The sequence below is a fragment of the Hemicordylus capensis genome, chromosome 7 (assembly GCF_027244095.1).
Source record: "Hemicordylus capensis ecotype Gifberg chromosome 7, rHemCap1.1.pri, whole genome shotgun sequence".
NCBI lineage: Eukaryota > Metazoa > Chordata > Lepidosauria > Squamata > Cordylidae > Hemicordylus > Hemicordylus capensis.
Genome location: NC_069663.1, coordinates 34,146,399 through 34,168,049, shown reverse-complemented (window position 1 = coordinate 34,168,049; position 21,651 = coordinate 34,146,399). Strand labels below are relative to the sequence as shown.

Genomic DNA, 21,651 nt, shown 5'->3' with positions numbered 1-21,651 from the left:
AAGAGGTAATGCTAAGCCCTTAACCCAGGTCCCATTTTAGGTAGGGCACATTTTAGTATTTTGACATTGTTTGCCTGCAATTGAGAGGATTAATTCCGCTCAGTTCTCTGCTGCTCCTTTTCCACGTTTCTTGCCAGACCATTCATTTGGCATCTGCCCCAGAAGGCCTGGAGATCTCAGCCCCAAACCTAACGCAGCAGTTTCACGCCACTCTCCATTCTTCTTCCTTTGGCAGAAACATCTGGGCTTCTGATCCAAGAGGCCTTTCTTGTCATCATTCTGGAATCCACTCCTCTCTTCTATCTTTCCGTCTTCCACAGTTCAGTTACCTTCCTGCCACCAGCCACCCCACCCCCATCCTAATGACACAACAAGACAAAATCATGTCCTTAGTTGGAAAATGCAGATGCCGGAAGCATCTCGTTTGAGTTCAGAGTCACCGTTGCCAGGAAAGTGTCGGAGTTAATGCATATCTGGAAGAGAAAGCTGGGAGGACTTGTCACATCATCTCGTCGGTCAACCTGGCCACTGTCTCCCCTTGGGAAACAGAAATGGCATTCCCTCCTGTGGCAATGCCTCTCCTCTCTCACACTTGGGTGGAGATAATTTTTTCTTGCCCTTGTGAGGGACTTTCATTGGCCGACATCCTAATGCTTCATTGGAGCAAGGATGTTGGGCTAGTACATGGACGTTGTGCTAGCTTCTTGCCATGAGCCTAGAGCTTCCATGCCAGCCTAGTGTTGCACTTGCACAAACATGCCACATTTGCAGAGGATGTGCAATGTTGGGGCATGCTTCATGTGTCTTGCAGAGAACTGTTGAGCAAGAGTGCAGTTCTGAAAAGACAGCTGGTCTTGTGGTAGCAAGCATGAATGGCCACCTTTGCTAAGCACAGTCCGCCCTGGTTGCATCTGAATGGGAGACTACATGTGAGCACTGTAAGAGATTCCCCTCAGGGGATAATGGGGCCACTCTGGGAAGGGCGCCTGCATGCAGAAGGTCCCAGGTTGCCTCCCTGGCTTCAATATGCTGGTGTCAGGTGCCACAAAGAGGTGTCTTGAATGGTTTCCCAGTGGTCAGGTTCTGGCTTTTTATCTTCTGTGCCCCAGTGCTCTGCTTCCACTGCTGGTCTGACAAACTAAGCTCTGTGCTTCAAGGATGCAGCCTAGGCTTCAGAGCCAGGCTACCTGAACTCTCCATCAGCTGACCCCAAGGGCCAGGCTTTGCCCACCAGGCCCTCTCAAGCCCTGGTCTCAAAGCTTGCTTCTCAGTCTGAGCAATCCAGGCCTGGCGTAAGCACCAGCTCCCTTGACTCTTGATCCTCTGTAGGGATGATTCCAAGGGGCAGTGAGATAATCCCCTTACCTGTACAGGTGGGCCTTGTTAATCATCGTCCTGACACCTGCAGTTCCGCCTGTCTGAGGTCAGGCAGCTCTCGTAGAGGAGAGCTGGTCTTGTGGTCGCAAGCATGACTTGTCCCCTTATCTAAGCAGGGTCCACCCTGGTTGCAAATGGGAGACTTGAAGTGTGAGCTCTGGAAGATATTCCCCTCAGGGGATGGAGCCACTGCTCTGGGAAGAGCAGAAGGTTCCAAGTTCCCTCCCTGGCAGCATCTCCAAGACAGGGCTGAGAGAGACTCCTGCCTGCAACCTTGGAGAACCCGCTGCCAGTCTATGTAGACAACACTTAGCTAGATGGACACTCAGTATATGGCAGCTTCCCATGTTCCTATATGACACCCAGTATATGCGAAAAAAGGGTTACATTTCATGTAACTGCAGTTTTGGGGTGAACAGAAATGACTTCCGGGGTCATTTCCAGCCACCATTTTAATTAAAGGAGACATTTTGTGGCTCATTTGTAAATACGTTATATATCAGTACACACACACACACACACACACACTGCTGAAAAATGGTGGAACTGGGGCTTTGTTTATGTTATTTTTCAAGTTCTTAGCCATTTCTTCCCTCCGGGAACCTAACTCTCCGATTCCCATTGCCTCTGTGCCTCATTATCTACGGTTCCGTTATCCACGGACGTAACTGGGAACATACACACACGTGCACACGCACACACACACACACCCCTGTGGTTCACCTGTATACATATTCCTCGCTCCCCTAATAATGTGCTCTCCCCCTGCCTTGCTCCTCTTGTTTATTTATTTTATTTTATTTATCACATTTGTACACTGCCCCAAACTTTCATCTCTGGGCGGTTAACAATAGCATAAAAGACGTTAAAATATATACAAATAACGTAAAACAATTTAACAATTTAAAAATCACCCACAAATTAAAACCTTAAAATTTTAAAGAACTGAAAAAACTCAGATGCAGCAACTCCCATCATCCCCAGCCATAATTTACTGTGGCTGGGGATGATGGGAGTTGGAGTGCAGCAACATCTGGAGGACCTCAGGTTGAGAACCACTGGTCTACACGGACGGGAAGCAGCTTCTCCAAGGTTTCAGGCAAGAGTCTCTCCCAGCCCTGCTTGGAGATGCTGCCAGGGATTGCACCTGGGACGTTCTTCATGCAAACATGCAGGTGCTCTTCCACTGGGCTATGGACTCATCCCTTATGGGGGAAACCTTACAGCGCTCACATGTAGTCACCCCTCCAAGTGCAAACTCTGGTGAATCCTGCTTAGCAACGGGGACAATTCCTGCCTACTACTGCAAGACCAGCTCTCCTCCCTTGGCGCTTGCATTCCAGACATGTGTACACACACACACACACACACACACACACACATTTGCACTAGTGCATCAAGGCGCACAACCTGTGGTATGTGCCTCGTAGGCTTTGCTGGGGGTTTCTGCACAGGAAAGCAACAACAGTGCCATTCTGAAAATCCCCGGGACTTCGTGCCACTATGCAATCCTCTTGCATGACTGAAACTTTGCTGAGCAAGTACTCTGTTCGTCAGCCAGCACGCCGAACCCGCTCAACCTTTGGTCGGCCCCAAGAAGGCCCTTCTCTTGCTTTTGGGTGTCACAGCAGAGCCGCCACCGCAAAGGGGGTCCCTCCCAGATGATTGATCTCGGAAGTGGGAACTGTCGACTCTCTCAAGCGCCGAACCACAGGCCAAGACCAGCTGGAGCCACGGCTCACCGCACAGCATTTTCATAAAGGGACATCGCCGCTCCCAAAAAAGTCCCCCGAGGGCCCTTCCAGGGATCCGGGCCACAACATCTGCTTCTCGTCTTGTTGCCAGGCCCCTTAAAAAACCTTCTATGAGGAAGTCAGTGGGTTAGCGTGGGCCGGAATATGCTCTTGGGCAGGTCATCTGGACTGCTTTCTGCCCAGCGTGGAACATTCTTGAGAAGGGCTGCTGCCGTTGCCGCCGCAGTCTGCCCCTCAAAGCCCCTTTCGCCACACATTCGCGGGTCCCACTTCAGGTTAGACATTGGAGGAGCTTTGGCAGAAGCTGGAGTAAACGTTCAAATCAAGACTCGCAAGAATTGTCAGGTCAGGGAGAGGCAGGTTCCGCTGCATCCATTCCCGATGTTGCCTCTGGATTTTGCGTAACGCTAAATTCAAAGAATACCCCAATACAAATACGACAAAACAAAACAAAAGGCCCAAAAGCCATTTACATAGATATAAATACATAAATAAAATGGCTCCCCTGTCCCCAAAGGGCTCTCAATCTGAAAAAGAAATATGAGATAGACACCAGCAACAGTCACTGGAAGTACTGTGCTGGACGTGGATGGGGCCTGTTGCTCTCCCCCTGCTAAATTTAAGAGAATTGCCACATTAAAAGGTGTCTCTTTTGTTCAGTTAGCAGCAGGGGGGTGAGAGTTGGGAGAATCCTTATGAGGTGCAACAACTTTGGAATTGTAAGCAAAGTCAAAAAGGTTTCAAGAACTCGAACAGAGGAGGAGTTGGAGAAAGGAGGGACAAAATTTAGAGGCTGGCAGGAGAGCTGCACAAAGCCAGGACCTGCAGAATAGGGACAGCTGGCATTCATGTGCTGCTCTGAAAGAACCAGCCAAATATTCGGAGGCATCTCAGTGAGGTTGTCCGCCAAAGGAAATTGACTTTACAAAGGCTGCTTTGAAGGTTTTACCACCTATAAAAGAGCAAAATGCTAATTCACACAATGTAGTTTGTAAGTAACTTGACCAAAGCCACAATGGAAATCTGTAGCAGAGCAGGAGGAATTGCATTTCCGGAGTGCCTTAATAGTTCCTAGCTATGGGATTATTCTTCCCTCCTAAAGCAGCCATTAAAAATGCATCCTCTTGATTCATTTTTTCTCTCCAGTCCTTTAGAATTGCCCCCTCTAGGTCATCTACATACACTCAAGCCCCAGCAGAAGCTTTTAAAAACCAAATTCTTTTGCCAAAGGTGGCAGCCTGTTACTGTGCAAATGAGGACTGAGAGGGAAAAGGAAGACAAATAGGGCAGCAAATGAGAACCGTCTGCTGTTTACCGCAAAGCTCGCCAATTCCTGGGGAAAACAAGCCCATAAGTCAGGAAGACGGGATTTCTTTCATTTTATACTTCACAGAGGAATGAAAGGGAAGCATGTGAGGGGTAGAAGGAACCCTGACCACTCTGGACATCAGCACCTTGAGCAATGCAAGCAGGTGGAGGAGAGGCTGTTCCCTCAGGCATTAAGAGACCAGACCCCAGGGACACACCCACTGCAACTGGCAGGCAAGCGGCAGGTTAAGGCAAACGAAAGGGAATTCTTTAACTAGCGTGTGGAACTTCTCGCCACAAGATGCAGCAATGGCCATAGGCATACATGGCTTTCTGAAAGCATTTGATAAATACATGGAGACTAGGCCTTATTAGTGGCTGCTAACCCCTGACAACTGCGCAAAGAGGCACCTTTTAAAGTGGTATCTCTCATATTTATCAGCAGAAGAAAAACCAAAAAGACATGATTGTACTGGGCATACCCCCTTGAAGACTGTGGCCAATGGTTGCCCCTTTACAGTTGTCCTGACACACAGTCTTGTGACACATGCGCAATGAAGCTTGCTGGGACCAGGAAGAGGAAGGGGTTCTCTGCCCAGAAGCCAGGGGTTGGGAAACCGCGGTCAAACCATCATCTGTGGGATGATTCCTGGCTTCACAGAACCTAACCGCAGGTTCATCTACCCGTGGTTTCACGCTCTGCCCGAACGGACCCTAGGGAAGGTGATATATAAATCCTTAAAAAAAATAACTGGCTTTTCTACATGAGTTCCACTAGAGTTGTAACTACACAATGATTATAAATCATTATAACTATTTAGGATTGTCACAATTTTATCCGTATTTTATCTATGCTGTTCAGTATTATGGGTTTTTCTAATGTTTTCATGTTGTATTAGCCATCACGTTTTATGTTGTTTCGTTTTGTCTTAATATCTGTGTTATGACCTGTGGTTACAACGATACGCTTCTGTTCTATTCTGAATCCTCTCTAATAAAAGCCTTGGTGTCTGTCCGTGGACACCAAGGCGTGTGTCCATGCCTCCCTCGGCTGTTCTGGGCATGCGCGGAGCCGAGGCAAAAACGGGCCGAGGCAAAAACGGACACAGGGACCAGGCAGCCATCTTGGTTGCTTCGCCCAGCCACGGAAAGGCCAGAAGTGGCCGCCGCGAAGCCGGGGAAGAGGCGGCAGGGGAAATTGACCGAGGCGGTGGCAGAGCCGCCGCCTCGGCCAGAGGAGACGGAGACCGGCCCCGGGGAGACGGAGACCAGGGATGGAGCACAGGCCGGCGGCGGCACGGAGGCGACCGCGAAGGGCCCGGCCCGGCCGCGAAGGCCGGCAGCGGAGACCGCCCGGCCGGTGACTGGGTCTCTGGAGAAAGGGCAGGGAGGGAGGGAAAGATGGAGGAGGGAGCCCGCCGGGTGGGCGGGAAAGGAAGGCGAGCGGCAGAACTCTCCCCTACTAGCGCCCGTTATTTAAACGGGCTTGAAAACACTTGTACATCAATAAAAGACAGCTCTGGGCACAGTCGTGGTCTTGGGGCCTGGCAGGGGCACCCTCAGCAGATGGACGGTGACCCCGACATAACTTTGGAAAGCCCCATTTGGCCGAGGACCTTTGCCAGCCACTGCTGAATGGATGCTCAGGAATGTCACCCTGGAGAGGGGGCCCTAGGTCAGTGGCTGGGCGTCTGCTTGGCATGCAGCAGGTCCCAGGTTCACTCCCTGGCAGCAGCATCTCCAGGTAGGGCTGGGAGAGACTCCAGCCTGCAACCTTGGAGAAGTCTCTGCCAATCTGTGTAGACCAGGGATTCTCAAGGTTGGGTCCCCAGATGTTATTGGACTTCAACTCCCATAATCCCCAGCCCCTGTGGCCTTTGGTTGGGGATTATGGGAGTTGAAGTCCAACAACATCTGGGGACCCAAGACTGAGAACCCCTGGTGTAGACAATACTGAGCTAGATGGACCAAATGGCCATAGGAATCCTATGGCCACTGGGGAGGAACCAGTGCTTTTCAGTGGGCATTTCAGTGGTTCACTTTAGGCTCCTTGTTGGAGCATTTGCTTGGCATTCAGCAGGTCCCAGGTTCACTCCCTGGCAGCAGCATCTCCAGGTAGGGCTGGGAAAGACTCCTGCATGGAATCTAAGAGAGCAGCTGCCAGTCCGTGGAGACAGTATTGAGCTAGATGGACAAGGGTCTGACTCGGTGTAAGGCTGCTTCCTCTGTTCCGAGTACACTGGGCTGACACCAAGCATCTGCTCATGTAGACCAGGGACTCCCAATCTGGGTTGCTGAACTACAACTCCCATCATTCCCAGCTACAATTTACTGTGGCTGATGGCAATGGGAATTGTAGTTCAGCAAGATCTGGAGGAACCCAGATTGGATACCACTGATATTGACTCTAGGGGATATACTGAAATGGATGACAGGGAATGTCACTTGAAGGGAATAATTGGAGGGAATAATTGGAGAACTGGTCCTCTTAGCACTCGGGTGGTGTCAGCCTCCGTCGTACAATCACAGTGGAAGTACAACCACACTCCAGTACTGTAGACTGTACAGCCACACTCCAATACTCACAGTACAATCACACTCCAGTAAGTTAGACTGTAAGCTCCTAGGAGGCAGAGGTCTTCCTGTTCTGCTTATGCTTCAAAATACTATAGGCTTGTTCTGACAATCATTAACCAGGCGGGACAAGTGTTCTACCCAGTTTTGGGAGCTGTATGTGCTCCCGATGTTTGATGATCTGCAAATAAAGAAGAGGGGAGGGCAGGAATGCTCTTGTGCAAGGCAGCACCGTATGACCCATTTCTCATACCCAGAAGTTGAACGAGGTAGGAGAAATAGTCATCCTACCCAGCAGAAGCATCACACATGACAACTCCCCCCCCCCATCACTTTGATTATTTGCAGATGATCAAAAATCAGGCTCATGATTGCATAGTTAATGGTCATCACAACAAGCCTCGTATTTCTTGACCCCATTGTGCAACCACAGTGGAATATTTGTGCTGCTACATCATCATCACATTGATTATTTGCAGATGATCAAAAATCAGGAACACACACAGCTCATGATTGCATTATTATTATTATTATTATTATTATTATTATTATTAATTTGATTTCTATACCGCCCTTCCAAAAATGTCTCAAGGTGGTTTACACAGAGAAATAATAAATAAATAAGATGGCTCCCTGTCCCCAAAGGGCTCACATTCTAAAAAGAAACATAAGACACACACCAGCAACAGTCACTGGAAGTACTGTGCTGGGGGTGGATAGGGCCAGTTGCTCTCCCCCTGCTAAATAAAGAGAATCACCAGGTTAAAAGGTGCCTCTTTGCCCAGTTAGCAGGGGCTTTAGACTGTAAATTAGACTGTAAGCTAGTAGCGACTTGTCCTTCAAAATGCCATACTGGTTGACCCCACTGTAAATGGGTCCCCTGGATCAGGTAGGAGGCAGAGGGAAGGGCTGGCCACCTAGGACCAGATGAGTTTAAAAACTGGGAGGAAGGGGACTCATGTTCAGTCTGCCTACAAACCTAAGCAGCCCCCTTGCCACTCAAGGTGTCTTGAGTGCAGTTTCTTGTGCAGCAGACAGGCAGAGCCTCATGGAACCCTTCTCCAGTCTGGGCCGGCTGTTAAGGCAACCGCTGGATCATGTGTTATTACAGGGCCACCCAACTTGGGCCTTCCTGCAGATGTTGGCCTACAACTCCCATAATCCCTGGCTATTGGCCACTGTGGAAACAGGAGAGTTTTTCCTCCCCATCCCTGCCCTTGGGGCATATAAGCTGAAGGTTGCCCCTCTCTTGTTCCAATATATTAGGACTGTGACCCAGTGAAGGGGAGGGTGCTTTCACCTACTGGGGATGTGCATGAAATTTGCTTGAATTCAGGTGAATCGGAATCAATTTCAACAAATCTCCACTCTGTTCAATGGTTCCAAATGGAATCAATTTGATTCGTGTGAATTTCGTGCACATCCCTATCACCTACGCCTTCCTGAGGGCCTTCCCTCTTGGGATGTGGAATATATTAGAGCAACTGTTCCAGCTTTTGCAATCCACTCTGGAGTTTGGGAGGAGTAGAATGTTTTCCTTCCTCTTCCCATCAAAACTCTTCAGAGCAGAGCAAGACGATCCCAGCCATTGTTAAAAGCCAATTGCATGGTCCCAGAGAGCCTTCTCGGATGGCTTAGCCAATCAGGATTGGCACCAACATTTTGGCAAAGTGAAACTGAAAGTGAATTTCAGGGTTCCTCCCCAGGCAAAATACCCGAGAATTTCCCAAGGGGAGCTAATTGAGTTTCAACAAGATGAATGAAATTTCTACAGTGGGTTCTGTCCTTACCTAGAGTTCTAGAGGCAACCACAACAATGATACAATTACTCTCTACAGATCTGCCTGACATGCAAATTGATCAGTGTGAGGGGCTAGATTTTTTTTTTTTAATTAAAACATTTATATCCAGCTCTTCCTCCAAGGAGCCCAGAACGGTGTACATAGTTCAGTTTCTGCTCACAATGACCCTGTGAAGGTTAGGCTGAGAGAGAGGTGACTGGCCCAGTGTCACCCAGCGAGCATCATGGCTGAATGGGGATTCGAACTCGGGTCTTCCTGGTCCTAGTCCAGCACTCTAACCACTACAAGAAGTGAATGCAAGTCCTGTTTCACAGCAGTTTCCCCCAATATCCTTGCAAAGGCTTGAACAATTGACAGACCCACTGGCAAATAAATGGAAGCAGAACGTGCCTCGATGAATTATTCACCATCTGCCTGCACATTATTCCCATTTGTGGTGTAGATGGCAGCCATCAAAACAGCAGAGAAATAAGCCCACAACTAGCAGCCAGGGGCTCCCAGCGATAGGTTTCTGCACCAGCACCGATCACGAGAGTCAGGCCAGAAGTGTCCAGCGAGATGGGCCAGACTGGTACTATAACCTTGCGGTTATACTATAACCTTGCACAGTGGAACAAAAGGTTATAGAGTGGCTGGTTGAAATAATGCCTCTGTTTTCCCCTCACACTGGCACAAACAGAAGGCTACATGTGTGTGTCTGCTCAAATGGCCTATGTCAGGGAAACCGAGGCCTGGTTCCCCAGTGGTGTTCCCTGTCATGGGGATTCTCAAATGTTGTTGACTACAAATCCCATCTTCTCCAGCTGCAATGGTCTTTGGCTGGTCAACAATATCTGGATATCCCTGTTACAGGAAACACTGGTCTCCAGATGTTGTTGGACTACAATGCCCATCATCCCAGTCCCCAATGGCCTTCTGTCACTGTGGCTGGGGATGATGGGAATTGTAGTCCAACAACTGTGGACCCAAGCTTGGGAATCCCATTCTGTCTTGATGAAATTATTATTATTATTATTATTACATTTATATCCCGCTCTTCCTCCAAGGAGCCCAGAGCAGTGTACTACATACTTGAGTTTCTCCTCACAGCAACCCTGTGAAGCAGGTCAGGCGGAGAGAGAAGCGACTGGCCCAGAGTCACCCAGCTAGTTTCATGGCTGAATGGGGATTTGAACTCGGGTCTCCCCGGTCCTAGTCCGGCACTCTAGCCACTACACCACGCTGGCTCCTGAAATATCTTCAGGGAGGTCAGCTGTGCTGCAGACAGGCCCATCTGGTTCCCAGACAGAATCCAAGACATTGGCCGTCCCGGGACGAGCTGGGTCCCCAGAAACAGACCGAATTGGGGCTCCGAGCTGATCCGACAGGTCGTTTTCTTCTAACCCAGAAAGGGTGCTGGAGGCGGCTTCTGACTGCAGCAGGAAGAGCTCGCCCATCTCTCCAGAGGCCGCCCGGAGCAAAACGCCTGGAGCAACGTAGGCAGCTATCAGTCATGGTGAATTGTTGCTGAACATGCACCTCGGAGCGCTTCTAGCTGTCAGTCAGAGACGGTTGCCGATTATGAATCCAGCAAGAGGCCAAGCTTTATCTAGTCTCCGACAGCTGAGTGGGGCCCTGTCTCCAGAGTCCTGCCGTGCAGAAATCACCGCGCTGAAGGTCATCCCAGCCCCTCCCACTCCCCACGCTGGGACAGGAGCCTCCCCCCCTCCCCGATAAGGGTAGAGCTGAGAAGCCAGAGATGTCTGTGACAGGCACTGCTGCTGGGGGTGAGTCCAGTGGACAATTAGCTGCAGCCTTCTGTTCATCTGCACATGTCTCCCATTCTATATGGGGACACGCCCCCCGCCAATTATACTACAACTACCACAAATATGTATATACCACTTTTCAACAAATGTTTCCAAAAAGGTTTACATAGAGAAATAATTAATAAATAAGATGTCCCCTGTCTCCTTGTTCCCAAAGGGCTCACAGTTTTAAAAAGAAACATAAGATGGTCACCAGCAACAGCCACTGGAGGGATGCTGTGCTGGGGATGGATAGGGCCAGTTGCTCTCCCCCTGCTAAAAAAAGAGAGAACCACCACTTTTAAAAGGTGCCTCTTCACCCAGTAGTGCATACTGATGTACACAGGTCCATATGCGCAAGGGTAAACACAACACATAAAGAATGTTTCCTTGCCAATATACAATCACAGAAGAGGGCAACCAATATGATCAGGGGCCTAGAGCACCTTTCTTACGAGGCAAGGCTACAACACCTGGGGCTATTTAGTCTAGAAAAAAAGATGACTGCGGGGAGACATGATAGAGGTCTATAAAATCATGCATGGAGTGGAGAAAGTGGACAGAGATAAATTCTTCTCCCTCTCGCATAACACTAGAACCAGGGGTCACCCCATGAAATTGATTACCAGGAAATCTAGGACCAACAAACAAAAATATTTCTTCACATAACGCATAATCCACTTGTGGGATTCTCTGCCCCAAGATGTGGTGACAGCCAACAACCTGGGTGGCTTTAAGAGGGGTTTGGATCACTTCATGGAGGAGAGGTCTATCAACGGCTACTAGCTGGAGGGTTATAGGCCACCTCCAGCCTCAAAGGCAGGATGCCTCTGAGTACCAGTTGCAGGGGAGTAATGGCAAGAGAGAGGCCATGCCCTCAACTCCTGCCTGTAAGCTTCCAGCAGCATCTGGTGAGCCACTGCATGAAACAGGATGCTGGACTAGATGGGCTTCCTTGGGCCTGATCCAGCAGGGCTGTTCTTATGTTCTTAGCAAATTTGCCTCTCTTTTTTTTGCAGTGTTTTATCAATCACTTTGGGGGCAATTTTTACCCCCCCACTCCCCCCCCATTTTCATTTTTTTATTTGCTTTTTTGCAGGGTTACATCAAGGTAAACAAATGAACCCTAGTAGTAGGGAAGAAATACTCAAAGGAGCTGAAGGAATCGAAACCTGGAGCAATCTGTGCATGCACCCTGCCCTCTAGAAAAGCTGAAAAGGGATAAAAACTTCTTATTGCTTTGGTTCCACATTGGCTACAAGACTAGGTAATTTGGAACTCCAAAATCTAAGGAGAAATGCCAGTGCAGAGTATTCTGGAAGCGCCCCAGACATAGCCTCTGTGGTACTGGTTGAATTTAATTAGTACTGCCAAAAAGGCACGTGGCACTTATTCAGGAACCCAGTGTCCTTTATTACTATTTTATATATTCAAAGAAAGTGGACTGATGCCAAAAACAAACTCTGGCAGTAAACCACGGTGAGCCTGGCATCAAGTCAAGACAATTGCAGACACCTAGTAAAGACAATTGCAGCGGTGCAATTCACAAAAGCGGCTTGTCTTGTGAGGAGGGGGCGTGAGCAGTGTTCTCTCTAACAGAGATTCCCAGATGTAGTTGACTACAACTCCCATAATCCCCAGCCAAAGGCCATAGCATCTGGGGATTCTGGGAGTTGTAGTCAACAACATCTGGGAATCTCTGTTAGAAGGAGTGAGAAGGAGGGGTTATTTTTCTTTCCACAATCTCAAAGCACACTATTTGGCTGCACTGTACTATGGTTAAGAGCAGGTCTTGTGGCAGCAAGCATGACTTGTCCCCTTAGCTAAGCAGGGTCTGCACTGGTTGCATATGAATGGGAGACAAAAAGTTTGAGCACTGGAAGAGATTCCCCTTAGGGGAATGGGGCCACTCTGGGAAGAGCAGAAGGTTCCATTTTCCTTCCCTGGCAACATCTCCAAGATCGGGCTGAGAGAGATTCCTGCCTGCCACCTTGGAGAAGCCACTGCCAGTCTGTGAAGACAATACTGAGCTAGATGGAACACTGGTCTGACTCAGTATATGGCAGCTTCCTATATTCCTAATTTTCAAGATATGGTCGTTTTTGATGTCTCCACAAGGGGGCACTTCCACTAGACCTTGACATATTGGGGAAACTGAGGGAGAAGGCCACCACTGCAGAAACAGTTGTGTGAACCAGCCATAGCTCAGGCTTGGCCCTGCAGATGTTGAACTACAACTCCCATCACCCCCTGCCACAATTTATGTCCATATATGTTCCACAACATCAGGAGATGCCATCAGAATGGTTTTGCATCCTGTCTTGCTGTGGTGCCATGCTGATGAACCCACTGAACCCAGAATCATTCCTGGAGAGCTCGTGCTGGAATACCAGTTCACAAACCCAGAGGCCTACAGTCTGCAGCCAGTGCCTTTTCCAGCTGGACGTCATTCAGGTTGCTTAGCTGGCATCTTAATTAATGGCAGAGCTCAGCTTTAGTTCATTAAAGGCCCAGCGCTAATGCCAGAGAAATTCTGACTTGACTTCGGATGTGAAGAGCGAAACGTGGACAAAAGCAAAGGGCAGGCCAGCCGTCTGCGGAAGCACACCTCTAACTTGAAATGCATAACCCAGCTATTGGAAGCTTTCTTTATCCATTCCAGTGGATCCTCCAACACGTCATTTAGGACACAATCTCCATAAGCCATCGATAGGCAATTAAGGCACCAGCTGTCTATGAAGCCATATCTTGCCCTGGTGGCAGGAGCGGATCGTCCTAACCGGGGGCAGGGGAGCAGCTATTTCTGCTTCCCAGAGCTCTGTTTGCTCCTCTCTCTCCAACCCCGCCATGTTGTTGCCTGCAGGTTGACCATTCATCAGGTAGAGCTGTGCAGAATTGTGCAGCTCTACCTGACAAATGGCCAGCCTGCAGACAGTGCATGGGGTGGGAGAGAGAGAGAGAGAAGGAAACAGAGCTCCGGAAAGGAGAGGCAGCTGTGCCTCCTTTGCCCCCTACCCACCCACCCCTGCTCAAGCTGCTCTTGCCTGGTGGTCCTCTTACCTTCATGAGAAGCAAGTGGTTTTCCTCCTCTACACGTGCCAAGGAAGATGCCGAGCAGGCACAATATGGAAAACGTGGTTCCCTGCATAGTGGATCTTGGGGTGACTGGGACCCAGGTACGGCAGGGCTGTGGCACCTAGAAGGCAGAAGAGCAGCGTTAGTCTTGGTAGGAATCACTGCCAGTGAAGAGGGGATCAGAGTTGCATGGCATAGGCACCTAAGGCCCATTCACATGTTATCTTCAACACTTGTACAATGAGTGCCCTGCTAACTGAGCAAAGAGGCAACTTTCAAAGTGGCGATTCTCTTATATTTAGCAGGGGGAGAGCAACTGGCCCTCTCCATCCCCAGCACAGCATCCCTCCAGTGGCTTTTGCTGGGGTCTATCTTACATTTCTTTTTTAGATTGTGAGCCCTTTGGGGACAGGGAGCCATTTTATATCTATCTATCTATGTAAACTGCTTTGGGAACTTTGGTTGAAAAGTGGTACAATATAAATATTTGTTGTAGTAGTCGAGTGCACAGTGTGTATGCAGGTACAGATCTGTACACAGGTATAGTCATTCACAAGCTATGCTGAACATACAGTAGGTACAGAACTACATTTCCTATCTGTAACCTGCATTTGAAGGGCCTGTATCCAGGTTCACTTTTAACATGAACACGGGTACAGTCATTCACACAAACACATGTACACGTGTACAGATATCCATACATTTGCACAGCATATATTTCTGAATCGGGCTCTAGGCTTCTTCCCAGGATGTCCCTTAGCAGAGTCATTCATCAATCTAGATTCTTCCTTAGCAACTAACTGTATCCCCTGAGCAGCCACATGCAAGCTAGCTTTGCCCATTGATAAATCTGAAAACTTCCTTGGAGAGAGGCAGTGATTGCTGGAAGGTATTGCCGTGCCCCTGGTCACCTTTTCCCATCCATTCTTTATTGCAGCTTATCTGATCTCTCCTTTGGTAGCCAATGGCCCCTCCCCTTCCAATCCCCTGATAGAAAAAGCAATTAAAGGAGAAATAGGACAAGCAGCAACAAAGAAAGTCCTGATTCACACCAGCATCCAAACCTAGGTTTAATGTGGGCTACCAACATTAGGCTGATTGCAAGAACCCATCCCAAGATGGATTATGGCCCGAGCTGAAGCTGAGATGCTTGCCTTGGAGTGGATTCACACAACCACACTCATGACAATAACCCGAATTAAACCTAGATTCATACAACTGTGTGGAGAAAGGCGACCATGGACTCTCATCTCCCACCAGCTTGCTCTGGCCACCTCGGAGAGGGCTGAAAAATCCCCAGCAGGCAGAGCCGTGACTTATGTGTGGCTAGGTCCCCCAGAGGTTGAGTACAACATCTGGATCTCGAACAGGATCCTGTTCAGAGTTCTTGCCCCATCTTGGCCGAGCACCCAGACAGGCCAGAGGGGGAGGTCCCGTGGGGTGCCAGGAGGCAAGGAGTGGAGGATTAGCCAAGGGTGGGTATCAGATGCGGACAATGAGGCCAGAGGCATGGCTGAGGAACAGCAAGCTGATGAAGGGCCAGAGGCAGAAGATGCAGTGAGAGAGCTGGGCTGGTGGCTGGATACCAAAGGCAAATACTCAGTAATACTACCTAGGAAGCTGCCTTACATGGACTCAGACCATTGGTCCTTCCATCTCAGCACTGACTACCCGATAGAGGCTCTCCAGGGTCCCACAATGGCTTCTCCCTCCCTCCCTGGGGATTCCAGGGGCTGAAGGTCAGACCTGCTGCATGCTAAGCAGAAGCTCTACCGTTGAACTACAGCCCTCTCCCTGTAACACAGCCTGCTAAAAACCTTTGTGTCTTTAGCACCAACATCCTAAACAACGGAGCCAGCTGCTGCTCAGAGGTTTTAAACAGGATGGGTGTGTGTTCTCCCTGGGTGGTGGTGGGGGTCACCCTGAATGAGCCGACATTTGCTGATGGTGCTCAGCCCAGCACTGCAGCCCAGAGAATGCCCTGGACCCCCGCCCACCCACCCCTCCCTGGCCGGAGACCAATCTGCCAGCTGGCGAAAGGATTAAGAGGTAGGTAGCACCTAGGACTGGCTGCTAGAAGTCCCAGCAGGAGACACCTTTCCTTCCACACCCTACTACTGTCATGCAGATGAAGACTCACTTCGGCCAACTTTCATATTCTGAGCACACGTGATCCGTTTGCATGCCTGGCCCTTCAGTTCCAGTCTCCTGCACTGAGCAGAGGGCTGGAGACCTCCGAGGCCCCTTCCTTCCCACGCCAGCATCCCATGGGCCAGTGGCTTTTCTTTCACGCAAAGCTGTACATTAGGGATCTGCTAAACCTCCACACCTCCTTGAGGAATTTCGGCCCCTCTTTCCAAACCTCTGCTAGCTTCCCGCCAAATGCCTCACACATTTCGCCCCAGCAGGAAGCTCTACATTAATTAGAATGCCACGTTTCCCTGTAAGCAAAATGTTTTGGCAGCCGGTGGGGTGGCAAGCTGGATGCAATTTCGGTAGAGCCCATGTCAGTTGCTAGATCTGCTGGGAAACGGCTTTCAGTGTGGAGTGGGGGAGTGATTCAGCACCTGGTTTATGCAGAGCCCTCCATGTATAACTACTATGGGGCTTTGCCTTTTGGGACAGACTCACAGGGGTGCTCAGCCTTGGGTCCCCAGGTGTTGTTGGACTACAGTGCCCATCATCCCCAGCCACCTTGGCCTTTGGCCATCATAGGAACATAGGCAGCTGCCTTCTACTGAGTCAAACCATTGGTCCATCTAGCGCAGTATTGTCTACACAGACTGGCAGCGGCTTTTTCAAGGTTGCAGGCAGGAGTCTCCCTCACTCCTACCTGGAGATGCCAAGGAGGGAACTTGGAACCTTCTGCATGCAAGGACGCAGATGCTCTTCTCAGAGAGGCCCCATCCCCAAAGGGGAATATCTTATAGTGTTCACATGTAGTCTCCCAACCAGGGTGGACCCTGCTTAGCAAAGGGAACAGTGCATGCTTTCTACCACAAAACCAGCTCTCCTCCCATAAACTCCCATCATGGCTGGGGATGATGGGAGTTGTAGTCCAACAACATCTGGGGACTCAAGGCTGAGAATCCCTGCAACAGCTTATTTTGCAGAATTATTTGCAATTAAAATAATAAATAAAAATAAAAAATAAAATAAAAATAAAGAATCAAATGACTCTCTCATCCTCTTGTCTTCACTTTCTCTCAGTGGAACCCTGTTTTTACAACCTCAGTCTCAGGAATGAGGGGACATCTGCAAGTTCCATTCCAATGTGGGAATCCCTTTGCTCCAGCAAGAAACCGCAGGCGCCACCCCCTTCCCTCTCCCCCCACTTCCCCACCCCACATTCTGCCACCACCTAGAACTCTGAGGAAATTTCACACATCACCATGACTATGATTTTTACTATTGTTTTGCATGGCTCAGCTGTTCCAAGGAGACTTTTGGCCCCAGTCTCCAACAAACACAATGACGGAAAATGTTAGGTTTAAGGCATTCTTTGCAAAAACAGAAGGCTGCTGTTCAGTTCTGGAAGCTTTCTCTCTCTCTCTTTGCCAACTCAAGGGAGCTTACTAGTTTGCCCTCTCCCCACCTTTAAGAAGCCATAAAGATAAACTATATTTATGAAAAAGTATTATCAAAAAATGCACAAATTATGGGCTTGATCCAGCCAAAGTTAAACATAAACAACAATGACAAATATTTATATATTACTTATCAACAAAAGCTTCCAAAGCGGTTTACATAGCGAAATAATAAACAAATAAAAGGGCTCCCAGTCCCCAAAAGGCTCACAATCTAAAAAGAAACACGAGATAGACACCAGCAACAGTCACTGCAGGGGTGCTGTGCTGGGGGTGGAGAGGGCCAGTTACTCTCCCCCTGCTAAATAAAGAGAATCACCACATTTAAAATGTGCCTCTTTGCCCAGTTAGCAGGGGCAAACGTTAAACTCTTGTAAGCGCCAATATTTCAATGCACAGACTCAACTCTCCCGTTGAAAGCAATGGGCTTTCATTGTGCTTAACTCTAGCTGGATCCTTCCCCATGTATATAATCCAAAACGCATATAATCCAGAATGGACACTAACATAAAATATTTTTAGTGCATTCATTGCGTCCCCTCTCCAAATCTACATATGCTGCAGCAGCTGGTGGTCTTGAGGTAGTAAAATGGGTAGTAACAATATTGATAATACTGTTTCAGACTGTGGGTGACGGACCACATTTCGGAATGCTAAAAAATCCCAACCTCTTTGCAAGTGGAAAGCTAGCACAGCAGTGTAGTAATGGCTCATCCTAACAAGCCGGGTGGGTGGGTATGCCAAAGGAGGCAGCTCAGCTCCTCTCTTCTGTGCTGCGTGCAGACTGGCCGTTCATCAGGTAGGGCTGCACTGTTAACCTGATCAACGGCCAGCCAGTAGGAAGCGTGGGAGAGAAAGGAGCAACCCAAGCTGCCTCCATTGGCACCCCCCACCCCCGTTCATTTGGACAAGTTGCTACTGCAGCAAGGTAAGGACGAGGCTAGAACTTTTCTCCCTGTTGTACTAGCTTTCTACTTGCAGGGAGTTTTTCTTTTAAATAAAGCACCATTAGGGCAATGGTGTCCCTAACCTGCAGCTGGGTGATGTAAGGACCATTCAGCCACCTCGGGGCTTTACTCCCTCATTCTGCTGCTGAAACCTGAGGCAAGATATCTGTGCAGATTTTGATGAGATGAGCAACATTCCTAAAGAGGGCTTGGCACATTTGCAGTTTCCTTCTTCTATCCTTGCTTCCATGACTTCTTTTATGTTGTACCCTGTGCTTGGAATAACACCCCCCATCATTGTGACTGGGGATGATGGGACTTGTAGTCTAGCAACATCTGAGGACCCAAGGTGGGGAACCCCTGATATACAGTGAAAAGCTGGGATGTACCCAGAGGGCCATCAAGAGTAACCCCTGCAAAGCAGATTGTCTTAGGTGGCTCAAGAAAATAAGCCAAGCTACATCCTACAAGGGAAAGCGCATCTCCCCTCCACCGGCCGCTTCCAAACCTCCAGGGCTAGCAGGCAATCTGCCTTGAGGGGGAAATGTCTCCATGGCAAGAACACCGCCTTCTAAAGGAAAACTTGCAGCACAACCTCTAGTGACATAGATTTATGATCATTGTTAGATCCCAAATCAATTGATGTGTCAGATTAAAGAGAAAAGGGGGAAGCTTCTCCCTGCATCTCTATCCTGCAAGCGTTTTGGATTATATACATGGGAGGATCCAGCTAGAGTTAAGCACAATGAAAGCCCGTTGCTTTCAATGGGAGAGTTGAGTCTGTGCATTGAAATAATGGAGCTTATAAGAGTTTAATGTTTGCCCCTGCTAACTGGGCAAAGAGACAACATAGATAAGAACGGGCCCCATGCAACAGACGTCACGATTCCCTTGCAGGTGTGTGTACTGAGAGCTTCTGCTAACCCCCTTCCCCATCCAATTCGGGTGTCTCTTCTTCAAACCACCTCTGTAAAAAGGTCTCTCTGTCTCTAGAGTGGTACTGTTGGACCTCGGGTTGAAAAACCAGCCTCTCCTACGCGGTGACAGTCGCTAGCCTCTTCCAACGGGATTCACGGCACATGGCAAGCCACATCTGGAGGCATTTACAGGACGGTGCCCAGCGTCGCATTCGGAGCCCTGTGTGCCTCTGCTTCTTCCTAAGTCACCCTGAAGGTTCTTTGCTACAGACTCTCACTAAAGTCAAAGCCAGCTCGGAGGAATGCGGGTATACCCTTTCCAGACCGGGATCAAGCAGGGAAATTCCAGGAGGACTGCACGGAAGAATGGCCACAGGCAAGGAGGCAGAAGTCCCTTCCTACAGCTGTGCGGGAGGCATGGAAGAAAGCAGAGCTGCTAGCCTCCCTCGGCTTAGCTGCTAGCCTGGAGGTTATGTGCCTGCAAAGAGGCCTCCTTTCATCCAGGGCACTGCTTGCAGCCACATCCTTGCTGGAGGAATCACTCACACACAGAGACGCCAGGCAAAGGTCCTCAGCCCAGGTGAAAAGCAAGCGGGGAGGGAGGGGGTGGAGTCCTCTTACCTGCTGGAGGTGCTAGCAGCTGACCATGGTTCTAAGAGGGGCAGGCGGGAGCCCGCGATCCTGTCTCCAGCGAGCAAGAAAGAGCCTCGGCAGCCCACGTCACCGCCAAATCTGGCAGCCGCTGGCTCCAACTTTTCCTCTTGTGGGGAACTCCCCCCCTCTCTCCGTCCTGATGTGTCTGTGTGCAAGACAGAGAGTGCAGGCGAGCCAGGATCAGCTGGGGGGGGGGAGCTCTTCCCAGGCTTGGCGGCAGAGTCGGCTGGAGGGCGTCCTCACAGAGTTCCTGACATCTCAGACCCCAACTGGCTGCTCTTTGAGACTTCTTCCTCGCTTTCCAACCTCCTGAGGTGGAAAACCGATTCCCCCCCCCTCCCTTGAAGAGCCCAAGGCCGATTCTGTGACGAAAGGCTGTTGCTCCGCCAGGCCCCTGCGCTGGAAGCGAACAGCTTTAAACGTGCCGGTATGCCAGAAGAGCTTAATCAAGCCCAGCTGGGACAGGAACAAAGGCCTACAGGCAGGGAAAACCTCACCCAGCCGCGCATCCGTGGCTTTGCTATCTGGAGTTAGGAACATAGGAAGCTGCCATATACTGAGTCAGACCCTTGGTCTATCTAACTCAGTATTGTCTTCACAGACTGGCAGTGGCTTCTCCTTGGTTGCAGGCAGGAATCTCCCTCAGCCCTATCTTGGAGATGCTGCCAGGGAGGGAACTTGAAACCTTCTGCTCTTCCCAGAGCGGCTTCATCCCCTGAGGGGAATATCTTGCAGTTTTTAAAAAGCAACAGTTTTTAAAAAGCAACACACACACACACACACACACACACACACACACACACACACACACACACCCTCTCTTGGTCTTCCCAGTGCTTGACACATCTTAGAGAGATTTCCAGGGCAAAGAAGCTGCAGCAGATTAGGGTTGCCATATTCAAGTTTCCCAAAACTGGGTGATCTAATTTGCATAGTATGCAAATTATGCATTGAATCGGCATAATTTACATAATTTGCGAATGGTTGCAGTTTTGCATTTTTTTTATTTATGTATTTGGCAGATTTGTATACTTTCCCCTCCTTCTCTCCCCTCCCATGTGTTCGGAGCCAGAGTAAAATCCAGGCAATCCGGGCAGCGCATTTGAAATCTGTGTCAATCCGGGTGGAATTTAGCAGCCAGCTGGAGGAGCCAAAATCCGGGGGCTATCCTAAATTCTGGGGGACGTGGCAACCCTACTGCATATGGAACTCGAGTTGGTGATGTGATGTGTTTGAATCCCACCGTCAACCATCTGTCCCTGCTCCTTGATGGCCCAGTTTAGCCGCAGATTGACTTGGAGTGGGTGCCTGATTTCCACAGGTCAAGATGGCCCATTACTGCTCCAGCCGTGATGACTTCAGCAGAATTGTGATCCACTCTTTCAAGGGCAGACAGACAGCAATCAGATTAAGATGGGGCTGCCACGCAGGGGCGGTCCAAGGCATTGTGTCCTCTTGCCCTATGACCAAATGGCCCCTTGGCCTATGGCCATGGTGGAGGCCAGCCCCACCCCCCAAACTCACCAACTCAACCCCCCCCAACTAAAACAATCTTATTTTTTAAAATCAACTTACCCCCTCCAGGGGGCTTCTCTGAGGTTCCCCCTCCCCCCCACCAGCCTCCATTACTGCCAGAATCACCCGATTCGGACGGTCTTTGGCCTGTTCACGCCCTGCCCTCCATCGCGGTGGCCATTTTGGGCACGCCCAATGGGCCACTGCATGTGAGATTCATATGGCATGCACGGCAGCCTCCCAAATGACTGCTGCGATGGAGGGCAGGCCCGGAATGGGCCAAAGACCACCTGAATTGGGCCATTTTGGCAGTAATGGAGGCTAGCAGGGGGTGGGGGAGCCTCCGGAGACCCC

The 21,651-nt window shown here is 49.6% G+C and overlaps 1 protein-coding gene across 5 annotated transcripts in view; it reads right to left on the bottom strand.

The window, feature by feature from the left end:
* COL16A1 (collagen type XVI alpha 1 chain) overlaps positions 1-21,651 on the bottom strand; it is a 184,930-nt gene that overhangs the window by 135,773 nt on the left and 27,506 nt on the right. For 2 of the 5 annotated variants that reach the window (XM_053267055.1, XM_053267056.1), the window contains exons 1-2: positions 19,750-20,149; positions 13,663-13,798 (exon numbers count right to left, since the gene is read on the bottom strand). In XM_053267055.1, the coding sequence (XP_053123030.1) occupies positions 13,663-13,750 (88 nt within the window). In that variant the 5' untranslated portion in view covers positions 13,751-13,798; positions 19,750-20,149. Of the gene's footprint in view, positions 1-13,662; positions 13,799-19,749; positions 20,150-21,651 lie in introns of those variants that run through there. The other 3 variants (XM_053267053.1, XM_053267054.1, XM_053267057.1) reach the window with 3 other exon arrangements.